The 19,220-nt window shown below is 38.1% G+C and overlaps 1 protein-coding gene across 1 annotated transcript in view; it reads left to right on the forward strand.

Moving 5' to 3' along the window:
* The window catches only part of URB2 (URB2 ribosome biogenesis homolog), a 48,647-nt gene that overhangs the window by 10,499 nt on the left and 18,928 nt on the right, over positions 1-19,220 (forward strand). Inside the window, exons 5-9 of the mRNA XM_036753349.1 lie at positions 1,825-1,979; positions 4,817-4,927; positions 6,609-6,851; positions 12,799-12,886; positions 17,006-17,145. Coding sequence (XP_036609244.1) covers positions 1,825-1,979; positions 4,817-4,927; positions 6,609-6,851; positions 12,799-12,886; positions 17,006-17,145 — 737 coding nt within the window. The remainder of the gene's footprint in view (positions 1-1,824; positions 1,980-4,816; positions 4,928-6,608; positions 6,852-12,798; positions 12,887-17,005; positions 17,146-19,220) is intronic.

Here is a 19,220-nt window from a genome sequence, read left to right on the forward strand (position 1 = left end):
CCGTGTTGTTAAAAAAAAAAAAGTAACATGTCTTATAGGATAGAGGAACCTCATAAGGGATTTTTAGCATTTTTAGCCATCATGTTCTGTAGTGACTTAGTCTATCTTATAGCTAATATTGTTGATAGGAAGTAACTTACAGACAACAAATAAACAGTAACTTGTGTTTAGCTATTCACACTATCACTTAGAGTCCATGATTTTTGAGGTAGAGGGTGGGGCAGATCTATTCATTAATCTAATGTAGCTCTTATAATAAAGGTACAGATTTCTTTCTCCTAGTTGACAAACTCATAGCCTGTGAGGAGATGACATATCTTTTTTTGATTTATCTATTGAAGGATACAAAGCTTTGCTTCTAGTTCAAGGCAGGACTGTATTAACAAGTGAATGTTGCAGTCTAGAAAGTGAAGCCACCTGGACTGTCTGGACCAAAGCCAGAGTTTGAGTGTTGTGGCCTGAATAGCACTAGTATTGTCCCAGTCTTCAAAAGCCTCTCTGTATCTCTAGTTCAGTTGTAAGTTAATTTAAAAGGCTTTGATATCTCTTTGCTGTGTCCTTTTATATCAGCTACTCTAGGAAAGACATTCATCTTCTAATAGAGCTAACATTTGGTCATTTGTTAAGGCCAATGATAGGGATCTGAAATGGATTGCCTGTTAGAATAGTATTTGAAGTACCGCTTACTCTGCCCTTTGTTAAATGCAGAACCTTATCCTTGCCATTTTTTCTGCCTTAACCTCATAGTACCCTGGACTTGATGGTACTCAAAACTCTTGATTCAGTTGCTGAAAAAGCTAATGTGATCTCAAGCTCCATTAGTGTGTTTAGATCAAGGGAGATTATTGTTCCAGTGAACTGTCTGCCATTTAAATCACATGTGGAGTATTTCATTTACTTCTGGGAACATAGTTAAGTGGGATATTGACAGACTAGAGAAGGAGTGTGGTCAGGAAAGTGGTAGGCCTGGAAATCGTGTCAGGAGGAGAAGCTTAGCCTGGAGTAGAACTGAAATGTGATCGATGTCTGCAAAGACTTGGAGGGCCGTCATCTGAAAAAGACAGTCTTGTGCAGCTCCAAGAGCTGGACCATATGAACATAGACCCTGAGCTGGAAAGGACCTCAGAAGTCAGTAAAACTAGTTAGTCCAACACCCTCATTTTACAGATGAGGAAACTGAGGCTCAGACACGTTAAGTGGCTTGCCCACAGCCACACAGGGAGTGTTAGAAGTGAGACTTCAACATAAGTCCCCGGACCCCAGTCAGTGGTCTTTCCATGGCTCCATGCCTCCTCAGCCTGTAAATAAACCAGAGGCTGATTTCAGTTTGGTCTGAGGAAGTCCTTTACAAAGCATTGAGGGCAGTTACAAATGGAGTGGATTGACTCGTGAGAATTCTTCTTCACTGGAAGTATGCAGCTCAGTGGCTGTCTGTTAGGACACTCTAGAGTAGATTCATTCATGTGTTTGGTGGGCAGTTGGACTTAGTAACCTTCCAGTTTCCTTCCACTGTGAAGTTTCTAGGATTATTTTTGTATTTTGACACTACTCAGTCCAAATTTTAACATCTTAAATTAGTTCTTGTGTTCAAAAGAAAATGATAGCTATTCCTTAAAAGGTGGTGCATATCCCCAACTCATACGTAGTATAAAAAAAAGTCATACTGTGAGTTTTCAGATAATTTAAAATTCTTTATCTTTTGTTTTTCTCTTTTCCTTTTTTTTTTTTAAACAGAGGAAATCTTTGGGTGTTAGCTGTGTGTGTTTATTGGGTGGAGGGGTGATTAACATGACAAGTGATGGATTTTTCTTTCTCTGTTCACAGATCCTAGAATACAGGTCAGTGAAGATGTGGAACCTCTTATGGTGGCACTGTTTAACCAGTTGCTGGTTGATGGCACCACTGAGGAATTTCAGATGGTAATGCAGCATATACTCCAGGGACTAGAGATCAGCAACATTTGGAGACCAGATATAAATGTGAGTGATTCTCTTCTCTGTTCCTAAGGTGTTTGGCTTGTTTGTCTTTTTTTGGGGTGTGTATTTGTTACCTGATCTTTATACAAATGGAAAAACTTTGACATGTGTTGGCTGCCTTTTATCCTGAGCAAGTCACTTAACTTCTCAATGCTTTAAGCAACTCGCTTGAGATTTAGATCAAGTTTAGATCTTTTAGATCTAAGTTTTAGATCAAGTGTAGATCTTCATTGGTTGAAGAAGTTCGTTTTTGAGAGTTCCCTGCAATAATGAAATTGCAGGTTTGATTAAAAGAAAGATAATAATGAAACTTGTCTATTTTATTTTTTGTGATCTCTATCCCTTTTTCTAGTTATGAATTCTTCCCAAACAACTTATCTGAAAAGTACATGTTGCTTTCTGATTTTCTTAACAGTTCTCCTAGGGTCCTTCCCCGAACAGTTTACATTCTTGGACTTATCAAACACTGGGCTATATGTTTTATTGCTTTTGGATTCTGCTAATCTACTTTCTTGAGCTGATTTTTAATAGTTTTTGGCCAGTACCAGTTTGCTTTCACATCACTTACATTTCCCATGGTATCTCTCCCAGCAACCCAGAGAGAGAATCATTCCTTGTATGAATGAGTAAAAAAAAAAAGAAAAGAAAAAAGAAGTAAAAAATTCTACAAACTAACCAACATATCAAAAAATGTTACATTATATATAGTTTTCCATGCCCATGGTTCCCCACTTCTACAAAGAAATAGTGGGAAGTATCTTCTTATATCTTTTTGGAGGAGCCAGCATTCAGTTTTGATTATTATAGCTTCCATTCACTTTGTGGTTGTCGTTGTATATGTTGATTTCCTTGTTCTGTTTAGTTCATTCTGCATCAGTTTATACATCTTTCCATTCTTCTTTGTATTTATCACATTAATTGTTAATACACAGTAATATTCCATTGTATTCCTATGCTGTAATTTGTTTAGCCGCTCTTCAGTTGATGGATCTACTTTACTTCCAGTTCTTTGCTACTATAAAAAATGCTACTGTAAATATTTTAATGTATATGTGACCATCTTAAAAATTCTTGACCTCCTTGGGACATATGCCTATTAGTGTACTCTCTGGGTCAAAGTATAGTAATTCAGTTACTTACTTTGCATAATTCCAAATTTCTTTCCAAACTGATGGTGTTAATTCCTAGCTCTACTAAAAATGCATTAATGTGCCCTTCCTTCCACAGGCCCTCCAACCTTGACTATTCCCATCTTTTATCATTCTTGCCAATTTACTGAGTGTGAGGTGGAACCTCAGTGTTTTGACTTGCATTTCTCTTTATAATTTAAGACAGGGCTGTCCAAAATGCACATGGGGCCCGCAGTGCTATTTATGAGGCCTACCTACAAGCATAGAAATTTACATACATGCTTTAGTAAACTAAGCCTAGCTACCACAGAGCTCTCACTAAAGTGGCAAATCAAAATATATTGTCTGTTGTTTCAGTAAAAACCTAAGGTTGGACAGCCCTGATTTTGAACATTCATACGGTTGTTAATAGTTTGCAGTTCCTCTTTTGAAACCTCTTTATAAATGTCCTGTGACCATTTGTCTTTTAGGAAATAGCTTTTGGTCTTAAATGTTTCTGTTATTTATATATGATAGATATCAGACCACTACTCAGATATTAGATATAAAGCTTTTTTTTCCCAGTATGACATATTCCCTTTTCTTAGTTGCATTATTTTCTTCAGGCAAAAGCTTTTTAATTTCATAAAACCAAAATTACATATTTATCTTTTATAATTTCCTCTTTTCTCTTGTGCGATTAAGAACTTTTAGCTGTGAAAGGTATATAATCTTGTCTTTTTAAAATAGTATCATCTTTAATGTTTAGGACACATATCCATTTTAAATTTATTGTGGAATATGGTTTAAAGTGTAAACCTAATTTCTGCTAGACTACTTTCAGATTTTCTCAGCAGTTCTTTTCTAGATTTTTTTTTTAGGTTTTTCAAACACTCAAGTTATGTCGAATAATTTCTCTTTCTTCCTTATTTAGTACGTTTCATTGAGCTACTTTTCCCTTTTTTAAATATTTCTGAATGGTTTGATGATTGCTGCTTTATGATATAATTTAAAGTCTGGTTGTACTATTTCCCTTCTTACCTTTTTTTGTTGTTTCACTTGATATTTTAGATCTTTTGTTTCCCCGAATGAATTTTGTTATTAGGCCTAGCTCTGTTATTAGGTCTAGCTCTGTAAAGTATCCCTTTGGTAGTTTAACTGGTATAGCATAAATCTATAAATTAACTTTGATAGTACTCTCATTTTTATTATGTTGGAATGGCCAAAGCAGGAACACTGAATGCCTCTTAAGTTACCTGATTTCCTTTATTTCTGAAAAGTGTTTTGTTGGAGTTGCTGAATATTCTATTGCAGATAGCAATCACTGATGGTAGCTTACATGAGGGTACTGATGGTTGACATAATCTCTTAAAATTTTGGGACAAAATTGATTCTTCTGATCTTTGTCCTCTGATCTTTGCTATTCCTTCTATTTCCTGGGATCCTTCACCAATATACGTAGGCCTCAAAGGGATACTTACTGCACTACACTTGTTATAGTGAGACCTTTTAAAGTTTTGGTTATAATGTTTGGTTATGTCACTACTTAGTGATATAAAGGGCAACTCATTCACCAATATATAGAATACCAGTTCACACCAGTACACAGAAACTATGTGTCATACATGTCCTTTAACATCAGTATTATGTTGGAGTTCTGTTAATGACCATCTAGTGATGTTTCTTCTTAAGATGGATTTGTTTCCTTCTTGTTGCTTTTTTGCCTTTTAGGATATTTTGTCAGCTATTAAATTGATCAAATTGCTGCTCAAATGCCCTTCAGATGGAGAGAAAATAAGATCTTTCTGGGTGGTCTGCCCTCAGATAATCTCAGCTTTAACTGTAAGTATCTTGTGCTTTTACATAGTTATTTAGTCCTTAAACCTGGGAGTCCATTAGGTTGGTGGTTTTTCGTTTTTAATATTTTGATATCTGTATTTACATATAATTGTTTTTCCTTTGTAATACTATGTATTTTATTTTATACATTTAAAAACATTGTTCTGAGAAAGGACACAGAAAAGGTTATGAATTCCTTCCTTAGATAATGCCCTTCCCTTTTGTAATTACTTTATTCTAGGGGTTAAAACTAAAGAGAAAATATATAGCCTATGTCTTTTGGATAATATTTATTCCTAGAAACCATCATATAAAGGGCATTACCACAAGAGGAAATCCTTACTGTTTATATGTAGCGTTCTGACTGTGTAAAGTGCTGTTACTTCCATCTGCTAGGATATGTTGGGTTGAATCCATAGCATTAGTAGATAAAGAAGGCAGAACAAAAGATCTTGGTCTTAATTAGGCAGCATTAAATCACCTGAAAAATAGACAGCAAGGGTATAGTAGTCTGATCTTGGAGTCAGGAAGATCTCAGATAGATATTTGGTGTGAAACTGTGCCTTTAATCACTTAACTTCTTGGTTCCCAGGGAACTTTCTAAAACTGTAAATTGTAGATGAGTTGCTGGTCTGCCATCAGTAGAAGGCGTTTCTATATTGTGAATTACTTAACATCAATGAAATCACAATTCTGTCCATGAAAAAAAATGGCCTGAGTAGTGAACTCAGTATAGCAAAAAATGGAGACAGTATGTCTTCTGCTGATGCTGCCAACTCAGAATAACTGAGAAAGGATTTGGGGAACTCTGCCACTGTAGAAAATGTTGTTGGAATTGATAGTGGTTGAACTAGTACAATTTAGTGTGTAATAAAAAAGTAGATTTATTTAATGGACTTGGATGCTTCAGATGGGGAATTATTGTTAAATTCTTACGAAAATGTCATAGTTTGGCACCGTTGAGTACACTTAGGAAGCCTGAAGAGATTCATAATGGTTCACAGCTTATTTTACAGCAAAATTACTATGGTTTAGTTTGGGAATGAGTAATGTTCTTGTCTTCCAAAGATCCTGAAATTAATAGTTTCAAGCCCAAGTTTATTGAGCAGTAATAAGAATTACCACCTTCATTGGCCCCCACTTAAGTTCTTTAATACACAAGGGAACAGATTACCCCAGTCATGAAAAGAAGTACATTATTATTAAGTACTTCTTCATTTATAGTAGGAGATTTAAATAGGGGGACTAAGAAATTTAATATATTTTCTTAGATTATCCCACTCTCTTTCGGTTGAATCTCCATTAGAATATGAATTACCAGTGTAATCTTTAAGATTACCTGTCTCTGGAAACCTTTGGAGACCATACACTCTTCAAGTGGTATAAAAGAATGACATTGATGGATTTCACAGTAAATTTACAGTATAAATTTTTTAGTCCTGATCATTTTTAGAAGTTATTCCCAAAATGAACACAATGCATGCTGATAGCAAAGAGGGCAAAGTCCGTGTTATAGGTCCTTAATGTTTATTTACCAGTCTCCTCTGCTTTTCTTAATTCCCTATTAACCTACTCCAATTTGTTATGTTGGTTTTTATTTTTATCCTTACTATTTAAATTTTTATTTTTTGCTTTTTGAAAAGGAGTTTTATTTTCTTTATTTTCTTTCTCCTTGTCTTTTCAGTTTCAAAACAAAGAGGCTTGTCAGGACCAGTCCTTGCTTCTCACTGTTGTTGTACCCATTTTAGATACAGTGGCTTCTTTGCTTCGCCAAGGAGAAAGCATAATTAAAAATCCACATCACGTCAGCCTGGCATTCAGTATTCTCTTGGCAGTCCCTTTGGATCACCTGAAGCCCCAGGAATACAGTAGTGTCTTCCTAGGGATACACGAAGTACTCTTTTCCATCCTGCAGTGTCACTCAAAGGTAAGAAAAGAACAAGTACCAGGATACTTTTTCCAGCATTATTATTTTAGAATCACAGAGTTTTGGAACTGGAAGAGACTAAACATCGTTTAATCTACTCTCTTCATTTTACATACAAGGAAACTAGAGCCCAGACACATACAGTCACTAGCACATGGTCACAGAGGGCTAGATCCAAGACTAGGGCTTGCTTCTCCTGACTCCCAGTCTAGTAATATTTTCCATGTGCCATACTTTTTTTTTATTGTTGTCATTTTAGTCATGTCTTAGCCTTCATGACACCATTTGGAAAAGATACTAATTTGCATTTCCTTCTCTAGTGGATCCATTTTGTTAGGCAATCAGAAGTTAGCTACCATGTGTCTGAGGCTGGATTTGAACTCTGGTCTTCCTGACTCTAGGCCCAGTGCTCTCTATCCATTGAGCCACCAACTGCCTCTATGCCATATTTACTTAAAATTAATAAGAAACTTTAGCAAATAATGAAATTATGCCACAGCAAGCTTTTTGACACCTCTAGATAATTACTCAAGTTTGGAAAAAAAAAAGATACAGAAATAACTGAAGCATCTCATGTAGACATACTCTTTGAATTCTTGATAAAAGTGTAGAAGTAATTGATCCTGGCTTTTAGCCTTTACAGTGAGAAATAAAATTGAGGACAAGTAAAGTATACATGACTGTTACAAATGAAACTGGTATGTATAAGACATTCTATTAAACATTTTGAGAGTGTAGTCAAGCCTCTTCCCTGCAATGTTGTTTAGTTTATATGAAAAGAATACACGGTCTAAAAAATCAACTCAAAGTGGAAGAATTGAAGGAGTTATGGTCCTGAGCTAAAGTGGTTTTCAAATGAATTTCATTTTGTTTCAGTTTTATATTCATTAAGTACTTTCTGCTTTCAGTGCGTTGTGCTAGATAATAAGAGCTTTAGAAATGATGTAGATAGTCTATCCAGTTGAACAAGTCTAGATATGATGTGCATACAGACAATCATGAGAAAAAGTAGAATGCTGTAGGGCCAAAGGGCAGCTCTGAGAAAAATGAGGAGTCAGGGATTACTTTCATCAGAATATTTGGAGGGGGCCAGGAAAGACTTCATGACTGAGATGGCATCTGAGTGTGGGTCTTGAGAGAATGGAGGTCCTTCAGCAGAAATCTCTTCCATACATCAGGGATGGTATGGGCAAAGCTACAAAAATTGAATAGTGAGAGTGGCAAGAAGTAGACAATGGCTGGTTTAGCTGGAATTTAAAATAGGTAGTAGTATGAGATCTGGCTAGATAGGTAGATCGATAAATTGTGAATGAATAAATGAAAAAGCATTTAAGTACTTGAAACGTACAAAGTTAGTCAGTAAATAGTCATTAAGTGCCAACTCTGTGCCAGGCAGTGTGCTAAGTGCTGGATATGTTATTGTTGTTGTTTGTCCTTTGTTCTCAAAGAGGACCATGGCATCAGGAAGGTGATGCAAGCCTTGCAAGTGAATTGGATTTGAGTGAGGGGAGGACTGGGCAAGTCATCAGCCTCATTTTCTCCTCTGGAGCCATCTGGGTCCAGTGGCAAGATATAAATCAGGATGATTGGAGATGGCCCTGATGCAGTGGGAGGTCTTTCCTTGGGCTCTGTTTGACTGAGGTAATGCCCATTCGTTGATTAAGGCTAGGTACTGATAACATAACTTGCACTTGACTTTGATTTGAGTGAGGGAGGACTGTGCAAGGTCACCAGCCTCATTTTCTCCTCCAGAGCCATCTGGGTCCAGTGTCCTGATATTCACCAGGATCACTGGAGATGGCCCAGGATGCATTGGGAGACCCTTGTCCTTTCAGGCTAAGGTCTTTTCAGGTTCTCACTTTGAGTGAGGTAACACCCATTCAGTGGATAGGCCTCTTTAAGAAGTTAATCAAGGGATTGCCCCTTTGATCAAAACTCAAAAAAAAAAAATCAAACTGGGAGGGGAAGACCCTTAGGGTTCTTGGCCCAAAGAGAAACAATTACTATTTGGTATTTACATTCACTCTGTGCTAGGAGGGCAGGGACCTATTGTCCAATCTCTGAGCTCCAGAGTAAATTGGGTTTAAGGCCTGGTTTTTGAGAAAGAAATCTAGCCAGTAAACGTGAAGTTAAGGAGGAAGCCTTGACCCATGGAAATGGAGCACGGAGAGGAGGCAGAGGGGCAGAGGCTACTCACTGGTTGTGTGAGACAAAGAATGGCCTCTTTAACCTAGTCCAAAAAAAAAAATCAGTCTGGGAGGGGAAGACCCCCAAGGTTTCTGGACAAAACAGAAATTGCTATTTCCATTAACTCTGAGCCAATCAGGTCCAAACAATGACCACTAAGTGAGACTTATGCTGGGACCTATTGTTGGCCAATCCATGAGAGCCAAAGTGAATTGAGTTTAAGGCATGGTCCTTAAGAAAGAAAACCTTAATATATCTTTTGAAGTTTCAGTGATCAAAATTTACATTCCTCTGGGCAGAGCACCCTTAGATAAGGGTATGGTACCCAGTGAGGACTGAGGGAGAGGAAGGAAGAAAGGAAAAGAAAGGAAAGGAAGGGAGGGGAAGGCAAAGGAGGGAAGCTGGGAAGGAAGAAAGAAAGGAAGGGAAGGAGGAGCTATGTTGCCCAATTGGAACTGACCAGTTGGGTACCCCAGTGGGGCAGCCCTTACTATTCACTACTTTGTCCCTCCTTCTAGAAGAGGACTATCACATGAGGAAGGTGATGCCATCACTTGGAGGTGAATTGGATTTAAGTGAGGGAGGGCTGTACAAAGTCACCAGCCTTACTTTCTGCTCTGGAGCCATCTGAGTTCTGTGGCAAGATGTAAATCAGGATGACTGGAGATGGCCCCAGATGTAGTGGGAGACCTTGGCCTTTTTCACTGGGAATACAAAGAAAGGCAAAAGACAGTCAGTTCCCATAAGAAGCTCTTCATCTCAGCATCACAGACAATATGCAAACAACTATGTACAAAGGAGCTGTGAGTTGGAAATAATCAACAGAGGGAATACACTAGATTAAGAGGTTTGGGGACAAGCTTCTTCTAGTAAGTGGGATTTTAGTTGGGATTTGAAAGAAGCCATAAAGCTCAGAAGAGGAGGGAGAACATTTCAGACCTGGGAGATTGGCAGTAAAAAGGCCCCAGCCTGAGGGATAAAGTGTTTTTGAGGAATAGAGGGGGGGGGGTCAGCGTCACAGAAATGAGGAATACATAAGGGAGAGGATGTGTTTTCATAACACTGGAAAAGTATGGGGAGGGCTGAGTTGTGAAAGGCTTTGAATGCTAAACAAGGGATTTTATATTTGATTGTAGAAGTGATAGGGAACCACTGGAATTTATTGAGTGGGAAGCTGTCATGGTTGGATCTTCACTTTAGGCAATCACTTTGGCACCTGAAGGGAGGATGGATTGGAGTGGAGAGAGACTTGAGGCAGCAGATCCGTCTTCAGGGCTATTGCAGTAGACCAGGTGTATGGTGATAAGAGCCTGTGCCAGGGTAGCAGCAGTATCTGAGGAGGAATGGGGGGCATATTTAAGAGATGTCGCAAAGATGAAATCAATAGGCCATGGCCATAGATTGAATATGGGGAGTGAGAGATACTGAGGAATTGAGGATGATGCCCAACTTACAGGCCTGGAGGATGAGGAAGCTCATGGTAGCTTTGATAGTAACAAGGAAATTTTGGGAAGGGGGAGAGAGCTTAGGGGTAAGATAATGAGTTTAGTTTTGGACATACTGAATTTAAGAAATCTACAAGACATTCAGTTCAAGATGTCTAGTAGTCAATTGGAGACTCAAGACTGGGAGTTTATCTGAGAGAGGGCGGGGCTGGATAAGTAGATTTGGGAATCATCAACATAGAGAAAATACTTAAATCCGTGGGAGCTGATGATATTACCAAGGGGAGCAGTGTAGGGGAGAAGAGAAGAGGGCATAAGACAGAACCCTGAGAACACCTACAGTTAGAGGGTGTGATCTGGAAGAAGGTCCAGCAGGAGAGAGTGGGTGGTGTCTTGAAAACCCAGAGACGACAGCATCAAGGAGGAAAAGGAGATTGACTGTGTCGGAGGCAGCAAGGAGGTCAAGAAGGCTGAGAATTCCAATAGACAAGTAAGACAGTTCCTCCTCTCAAGGATCTCATATTCCGGGAGGGGATATTGCACATCAGGCTTTAGCTGCAAGTCAGATGGAAAGGCCCCATGGTCTTTAGGGTGAAATGGCAGAGCCGATGTTACCGCCTCTTTTCTATGTCATTCTTTTTTAAAAAATTACTTTTCATCCTTGCAGTTGACAAATATTTTTTCCTCTCCGTTCTGCCTCCCTTCCCCCCAGGGTGTGGAGGGTGGGAAGAAAGCTTGTAATAAACGTGCGTAGTGAAACAAACCAAATTCCCATATTGGCCATGTCCAAAACTACATGTCTTATTCTGCATATTTAGTGCCATTTTCTCAAACACCTACTGTGTGCCAGATTGGGATGACTAGATGGCATGGTGTTGATAGAGTGCTGGGCCTGGAGGCAGGAAAACCTGAATTCAAATCTGCCTTGGACACTTACTAGCTGTATGACTCTGGGCTAGTCACTTCACCCTGTTTGCCTCAGTTTCTTCATCTATAAAATGAGCTGGAGAAGAAAATGGCAAATCACTCCAGCATCTCTGCCAAGAAAACCCAAGGAAGGGTCGTACATGACTGAAAAATGACTAAATGTCAACAAACTTATCATGCATCATGCCAAGAACTGGACAGCTATTATCTCATTTGACCCTCACAACAATCCTGGGGAGTAGGTGCTGTTATAATCCCCATTTTGCAGTTAAGAAAACTGAAACAGAGATTAAGAGATTTGCCCAGGCTCATGCAGCCATGAAGCGTCTGGGGCTGGATTTGAACTCAGGTCTTCCTGACTCCTGGCTCAGCCCACTATCCATTGTGTCTTAGCAGTCTCTGATATGCAACCATTTGACAATGCCACGGAGTTTATTGAAGAGAATCTTCTGAGTTTTCAGCAGCCGTGGCCACATCATTTGCAAAAGCAATTGCCACACGTCTCCAAGGGAATTATTTCTCAGGATGTTTGTTGGCTTTGGAGATTGATCTGGAAGCAGGACCAGTAGTCTGGGGTGTGCTGCTGCTCCCAGGACTCTTGGCCTTTGCTAGTTGGAGATAGTCAGCAGTTGGTGTTGACGGTAGGACCTTCTCCATATTGATTTCTCCCCTTAATGATGACTGTAGAACTCAGGCTGGAAGCAGGGCTAGTAGTATAGGGAACACTGTTCTTCTCAAGGCTCTTGGGTTCAGAGTCTGGGTCTGAGAGATGATGGTGGTGGTGGTGATTTGAATTCTTGGCACATTCCCTCAGGAGTACCTTGCTGCTTTAGATGACGTGTGTTATTGCTCATATATTTGTTATTTGAACAAATTCATTATTGCTATAGTAAATCTGTTGAACATCGTCATCATTCCAGTTGTCTGATTCTCTTGATGAGCATTAAGATGTGGTGAAAAGACGAAGTTGGGAGACCCAAGGCATAGTCTTGGTTTTGCCACTAGCTACTTGTATGACTTTGGGAAGGTTATTTCGTTGCTGTGCTTCAGTTTCCTCATTAAAAAATGTCAAACAGTTTTTGAATTAGGTGGTGCCTTTATAAAGTCTCTTCTAACTCAAAATAGAATCAAAGTTTTTATTCTTGTTTTCCATTAATTAAGATATTCAGTTTGGCAACAAAAGACTTCCAGCCCTACCTGAGTGGAAATACTTTTAGGAATTAAAGATACTATAAAATTCTGTAATTCTCTGATTCCAGGTGGGAGTAATACCACTTGACTCCTACATGCATTGTACTTTTGAGTGGACATATACTTTTCATTTAGAAGATACTTTGAAATCAAATATGAGTTATTTGACTTACAGTCTTTCAACTGTTATTTTGCAGGTGATGCTGAAAGCCTTGCCCTCTTTTCTGAACAGTTTTTACAGACTGGTATCTTCAGTTATGCATGAAGGCCGTCAGAAAGACAAAGGTATTTCACATATATAGTATTGGGTATGCTGTTTTGTATAAAGATGTAGCAGGGTTTTTATGTATGAATTATTAAAAGGAAAGTTCCCCAGGTGAATCTAAACCAGTGCTCATCAAATTTTATTTGGATCTAAGAGTCACTCCTTAAATTCAGGAACCAAATAAACTTTTCAGCTTTTGGGAATGGGGAAGTAGTGAAAGCTTTGGGGAAGAAAAAGGGCAGTGTTGCTCTAGAGCTTTAGATAGATGGAGAATTATGTAGAGGGGATCCATTGAGGGACTCGAAGGATCCAGTGGGACTGTTCCAAGATACAGCCAGGGGTACTGTCTGGGCACTATGAGGAAGGGTGAAGCCAAAATGCCGGTGACTTCTCCACTTGTCAAGGATGCTCTCATCCCCTCCCTGTGGCAGGATCAAGGGGAGCCAGAGCATGAGTCTAAACTGGAGCATGTTTGGTAGCCCAGAAATCAGAGGAAATCTCAGGCAGGTTCCCACTGCTGCCTGTACACTTGCTGTGGGTATTTTTTTTGAAGGTATTGTGGTTTAATATATCTAAGTGGGAAAATTCAAGCATGCTTCTGTGATTTCAAGAAAGAATGCACTGAAATACTAAGTGTCATGATTGAGATCTTTTTGAGCCCTCTAGGTAACTTATAGAAAATTCTCAACATAAGATAGTGCATTAAAACATCATAACTTCATCAGATCCGTCACTAAATGGAGCTATAGTATCTCTCACTAAGACTAATTCTTGGTTAACAGGAACGCTGACAAGTTTATGTGGAGCCCAGCTATTTCCCATTTTGGTAGTTTTGATTATTTAAGATGCTATTTTAAACAACAAATTATTGACACAATTAAGTGTTGATTATCTCTGCCAATGGAAGAGAGAAGAGGTATGGAAAACATGTATCAATGTTACCAAACACTTTTTCATTTTTATTCATTCAACAACTCACTCTCTTCCATGACTATTCCTGACCCCATTCTAGCTTGGTATTACTCTTTGAAACCTGGGATCTTTTTAGTCTCTGTGGGAAATAGGAAACTATTACTTGGGACATCACAGGTAATGAAGAGTTAACTGTAAAAGCTTTCCTTAATAGTTTTCAACTTCGTGTTATGTATTCTGTAGCATGGTAGATATGGTATTAGACTTTGGCTCTTTGCTCACCGTATGTTTTGCTGTAGTCTAATTACCATTGATTCATCAATTTAGTATTCTAAGTTTTTCTAATTTTTTTCTAAATTATTGTACTGGGTGAATTTTTAGCTATATGAGTCTTGTTCAAATGTATGCATTTATCTTATTAATATATGTCAGATGCTGGCATTATAGCCATATGTGTATACATTGATATATTTCAGAAGTTAAGAGAAGAAATGTTAGATAAGTGAGTTATTAGAACTTGTGACTAAAGGCTGCTAGAAATATCCAAACACAACATTAGGAATTTAGATATTTACTCTACACAAAATTAGGTTGGCCTAAAAACCTACATTAATTCTATATCCTCTGAGTTCCACGCTCCTTGCCTAGCCCTTATCATTCATTTCTCACTTATAATTTATCCAATTACTTTATCCTTTCTAACTATTTTTGGTCATACTTAGGAAGTCTAGCACTGCTACCCAATTTTCATTTTTTTAGAAGCATTCGATGTTTTGTTATAAAGTTGATGTGTTTCTGTATGTGCATATGTGGAGTCCTCAGAATGCAATTTAAAAATATATAATAACTTAGATTGTAAATGTGATAAAAACAGTGTATGGGCAAATTGAATCTTCTTACTGCTGATGTAGACTTCAGTTCTGCTAGCATAGGACTGTTTACTTCTTATTTAATGTAGACTCCTAAAATTTGTCATGGGATCTGAAATAAGAATGCAGCTTATACAGGTGTGGAATGGAATTATCCTATTTGCTTCACTTCTTGCATCTATAAATTCATCGGTTTCCCCTTCCATTAACAGCAAATAGCAATTGTTTCTCTGCCTTAGGGGATGATCTTCATGAATTGCTGTGGCTGCAAAAGATACCACCTAGTGGCCAATCTTCCAGTGATGAGTCTCCAATCTTGGCTGGGCTGGTTTTTCAATTTCAGCTAAACAGTCCTTCACCAGACTTGGACTTAAAAAGCATTTCTATGATGATTAGGGAAAAAGGAAAAGAGCCTATATGTTCTAAAATATTTACAACAGCTCTCTTCATGGTAGCAGAAAACTGGAAATTGGCAGGATGCCCATCAGTTGGGGAATGGCTGAACAAGTTGTGTTACGTGATTGTGGTGGATACTACTGTGCTATAAGAAAGGATGAGCTTGATGATCTTAGAAAAACATGGAGAGATCTGCACAAAATAATAAAGAATGCAATGAACAGAACTAAGAGAACACTGTGTACAGTAGCAGCAATATTGTTTTAATAACTTTGAGTGATTAAGTCGTTTTGACTATTTTAAAACCCAAATTAACTATAAAGGACATATGAAGGAGGGTGCTATCTGCATTCAGAGAAAGAACTGATGAATAGAAATATGTATAGCATGATTTTGTGTGTGTATATATATATGTATATACACACACACACACACATATATTATATACACACACATATGTGTGTCTAATGGTAGCTAACTTTAAGGTGAGAAAAAAAAGGAAATTTACATGACAATTTTATTACATATTTAAAAGGAATAGCAAGTTGTGCAGAGTAGCTTTGCAGTTTCTTGTGCAATCATCTTTTTTTATTATACTGTGTTATAAAAATAATTTTTTTTCTTAAAAAAAGCCTTTCTATCTTGATAAGACCCTACCAGAATTTGTGTTCTGTTAACATAATTTTTATAGTTCAAGGTCACTTCCATGCCATGAGGAGAAAGATTTGTTTATCTAAAGTTGAATACATTTGTCTTTAAATGCCATTTGTAGATTTTCAATCATATATAAATTTAACCTATTAAAGTATAAAAGTATGCACATGCTTGATGAAAACTCCATGTGTTTCTCTCCGCTATATGTGACTCTCTAGCATCTAACAGGCTCAGGCAGCTTGAGCAATGACTGGGCTTGGTAATGGCAGGAAGGCTCCTACAGTCATTTTGATTTTTGTAGGGAGAGAAAACAACTCAACAGAAACCTGGCATGTGTATGAGTTGTAATGTCATCCCTGTCGTTCTTTGTGGGGTCTGGAAGAAGTACTTCAAGAGCTCCTTATCTTTGGAGAGCATTAGTAGTTTGTGCATCTCAGGATTTTGTAAAAGCGATTCATACATCTGCAAAGAGTTGGACTGGGTGACTACCTTGTCTTTCAGTTCTCTGATTGTAGGAATAGAAGCAGGTTCTTTATAGAATCTGGTTAGGAGTCAGGCAGATATCTGTCCGTCTATAAAAGGGAAACTCATCAAGAAAGAGTTGTGAAAATAAAGATAGAGAAAATATCTTGTCAATCTAATAATCAACAAACCGGTTTTATTTTTTTTAACTGTAATTTCCCAGAGTCAGTTTTTGACTCAGTGGATAGAGCATTGGGCCTGCAGTCAGGAAAACTTGAGTTCAAGTGTGACATCAGACATGTATTAGTTGTGTGACCCTGGACAAGTCACTTAATCTCTGTTTGCCTCAATTTCCTTAGCTGTAAAAAAAAAATTTTGTGCTATAATTACATGGATAGATAGCACCTGCCTCACAGAGTAGTTGTAAAGATCAATGAGATAATATTTATGGGGAAAAAAACTTTGGTACATAGTAGGTGCTTTATAAATACTCATTTTTCTTCCCCTTCCCTTGCCCCATTGCTTTACATGCTAACATTTAAAGAATATATTTCTAATGAAGATTTGTACTTTTCTTTAGGAAGCTAGGCCATAGTCTTATATATGTAGTCTTCAAAAATCTTATTACATCATCCCAATTAGTCACTTCCAAATAAAACCCATGTTCTTTTGAGCATTTTACTTTTCTTTATTCTTTCTTACCCTCTTAGCAGAAGGCGGGCTGGGTAATTAGTCTAAAAAGTACATTAGTGTTAATTAGTGAGTATATAAAATTAGACAGTAGAAATGCACTGATACATGCAGAACTTTGCCCTGATCAGTTTTGTGATGTTTTAATGTTCCTAGGGAATACAGAAGATCTGACCATAGTTTTGGAATGTGCACGCTTGGTAGAAAGAATGTATAGCCACATAGCTGCAAAGTCTGAAGACTTTACAATGTTTTCTTCTTTCATGGTGGCCCAGTATGTGAGTGAATTGCAAAAGGTAAGACCAGATATCCAACCAGAGATTTTTTCTGTAGCCTTCCATTGGATTAATTTGTAGACAACAAGAAGCTGAACCAAAGCCTTTATTTTGTAAAAGAGCAACAATAATAGCTATTATTTATAGAGTATTTTAAGGTTTGCCAAGTGCTTACAACAGCCATATGAGGTAGGTTGTGGTTGCTGTTGTTGTTTGTCCTTCATTCTCGAAGAGGACCATTGACATCAGGAAATTGATGTCTCGACTTGCAAGTGAGTTGGATCTAAGTGAGGCAGAGCTGTACAGAGTTATCAGCCCTACTCTGTCCTCCAGAGTCGTCAGAGTTCAGTGGCAGGACATAGGTCAGGATGACTGGAAATGGCCCTGGATGCAGTGGGAGACCTTGGCTTTTTTAAGCTAAAGTCTTTAACAGTCTCAGTTTGTCTGAGGCAACACCCATCCAGTGATTTAAGACTAGATGAGAAATGAGGCAAAAGATGGCTGAGTTTGCCTACTAAAAAAGAAAAAAAAATCAAACTGAGAGGGGAAGACCCTCAGGGTTCCTGGCCAGAACAGAAACAATTTCAATTTATACTTACTCTGAGCCATCAGAACTCAATGACCAAGTGAATGAGGTAGGTGCTACAAGTACTCCAAGGATTACTGTCTCTCTTACATATGAGGAAACTGAGGTCCAAAGAAATTAAGGGACTTATTCATAGTCATACCACTAATAGATATATCAGTTAGGATTGGAACATAGTTTTCTCTTGACCTTCAGTCCAACATTCCTTCTGCTACACTAAAACATGCTTTTCAGTGGAACAAAGATCAGATTATAGAGGGGGGTAAGGAGTAGAAGTTTGATAGATTTAAAGAATGTTGCTTATTCTTGCCAATGGGTCAGAGCTAAACCCCCCCCCCCCTTTTTTAGAGAAACTCACAGAGTATATATTTTTAGAATTACAATTCTTTTTTTTTTTTTTTCCACAAATGGACACTAGGTTTCAAAGATGTATAAACAGATAAGCACAGGTTTCCATTTTACTTTCATATTTGGTATGACTGGTTGTCAGTAGACCCCTTCTATGTCTTTAGGAGAATAAAGGCATGTTTTGGTCATATAATGATGAGAACACAGTTGAGGAACAGCATAATAGTCAGTGTCTAGGTCTTTAGGAGAATAAAGGTATGCTTTGGTCATATGAGAAGACAGTTGAGGAACAGCATAATAGTCTGTGGATTGAAGGAAACCATTTATCTGGCTTCATTAGAACGAAAAGCAGCCTGGGATCCTTCCCCCACCTCTTTTTTTCTGCCAGTGCCTGGTGCTACCATGGCACTCCCTTCTTTACTTTCTGCCCACCACTCCACTGTCAGACATTCCATCATTAAGCCTATACTCAAAATTCCAACCTGTAAGAAACATGACTATTTTATTTGAGCTTGAAACTCTGACTCAGGGACATATCTATACATATTTTGCTTTGAGATTTATAGTGATTGAATAGAATAGTAAGAGAGCATCTAGCTGCCTTTTATAAGTTGAGGGCACCAGGCCTCGGGTTGGCAAGTGGGATTGCTAAACCACAGTCAGTGATCTTTGAAAGGTCATAGAAAATGGGAAAGATGTCATAGGTTTGGAGAAAGGCAAATATACCGTTTTTTTAAAAACAAAAGATTACTGTTTCAAATTAAATGCCAGCAAACTTTACTTATATTCCTGGCAAAATATTAGAATGTATTATTAAAGTAAAATGATAGTGAACAGGAAATGGAAATGGTGATCATAAAGAGCCAGCAGAACTTCGCCAAGAATAGGCCATTCCAGGCTGACTCATTTCCTTTTTGGACAGTGTTAGTATATTGGGAATGTTGTGAATTTTTGTAGCGCATTTGACACAAGCCCTCTTGCTATTCTTCTGGTCCAAATGGGAAGATATAGGCTAGAGAGTAGTGTAACAGAGTGGAGTTGGAACTATATAATGGCTGTGCCCAAAGAGTAACCATTAATGATTTATTGTCCAGCATGGAGGGAGGTCTCTAGTGAAGTAGCCAAGGGATCTGTGTTTGTTCCTATTTCGTTTTAACATGCT

This window comes from Trichosurus vulpecula, chromosome 4 (genome assembly GCF_011100635.1).
Source record: "Trichosurus vulpecula isolate mTriVul1 chromosome 4, mTriVul1.pri, whole genome shotgun sequence".
Taxonomy (NCBI): domain Eukaryota; kingdom Metazoa; phylum Chordata; class Mammalia; order Diprotodontia; family Phalangeridae; genus Trichosurus; species Trichosurus vulpecula.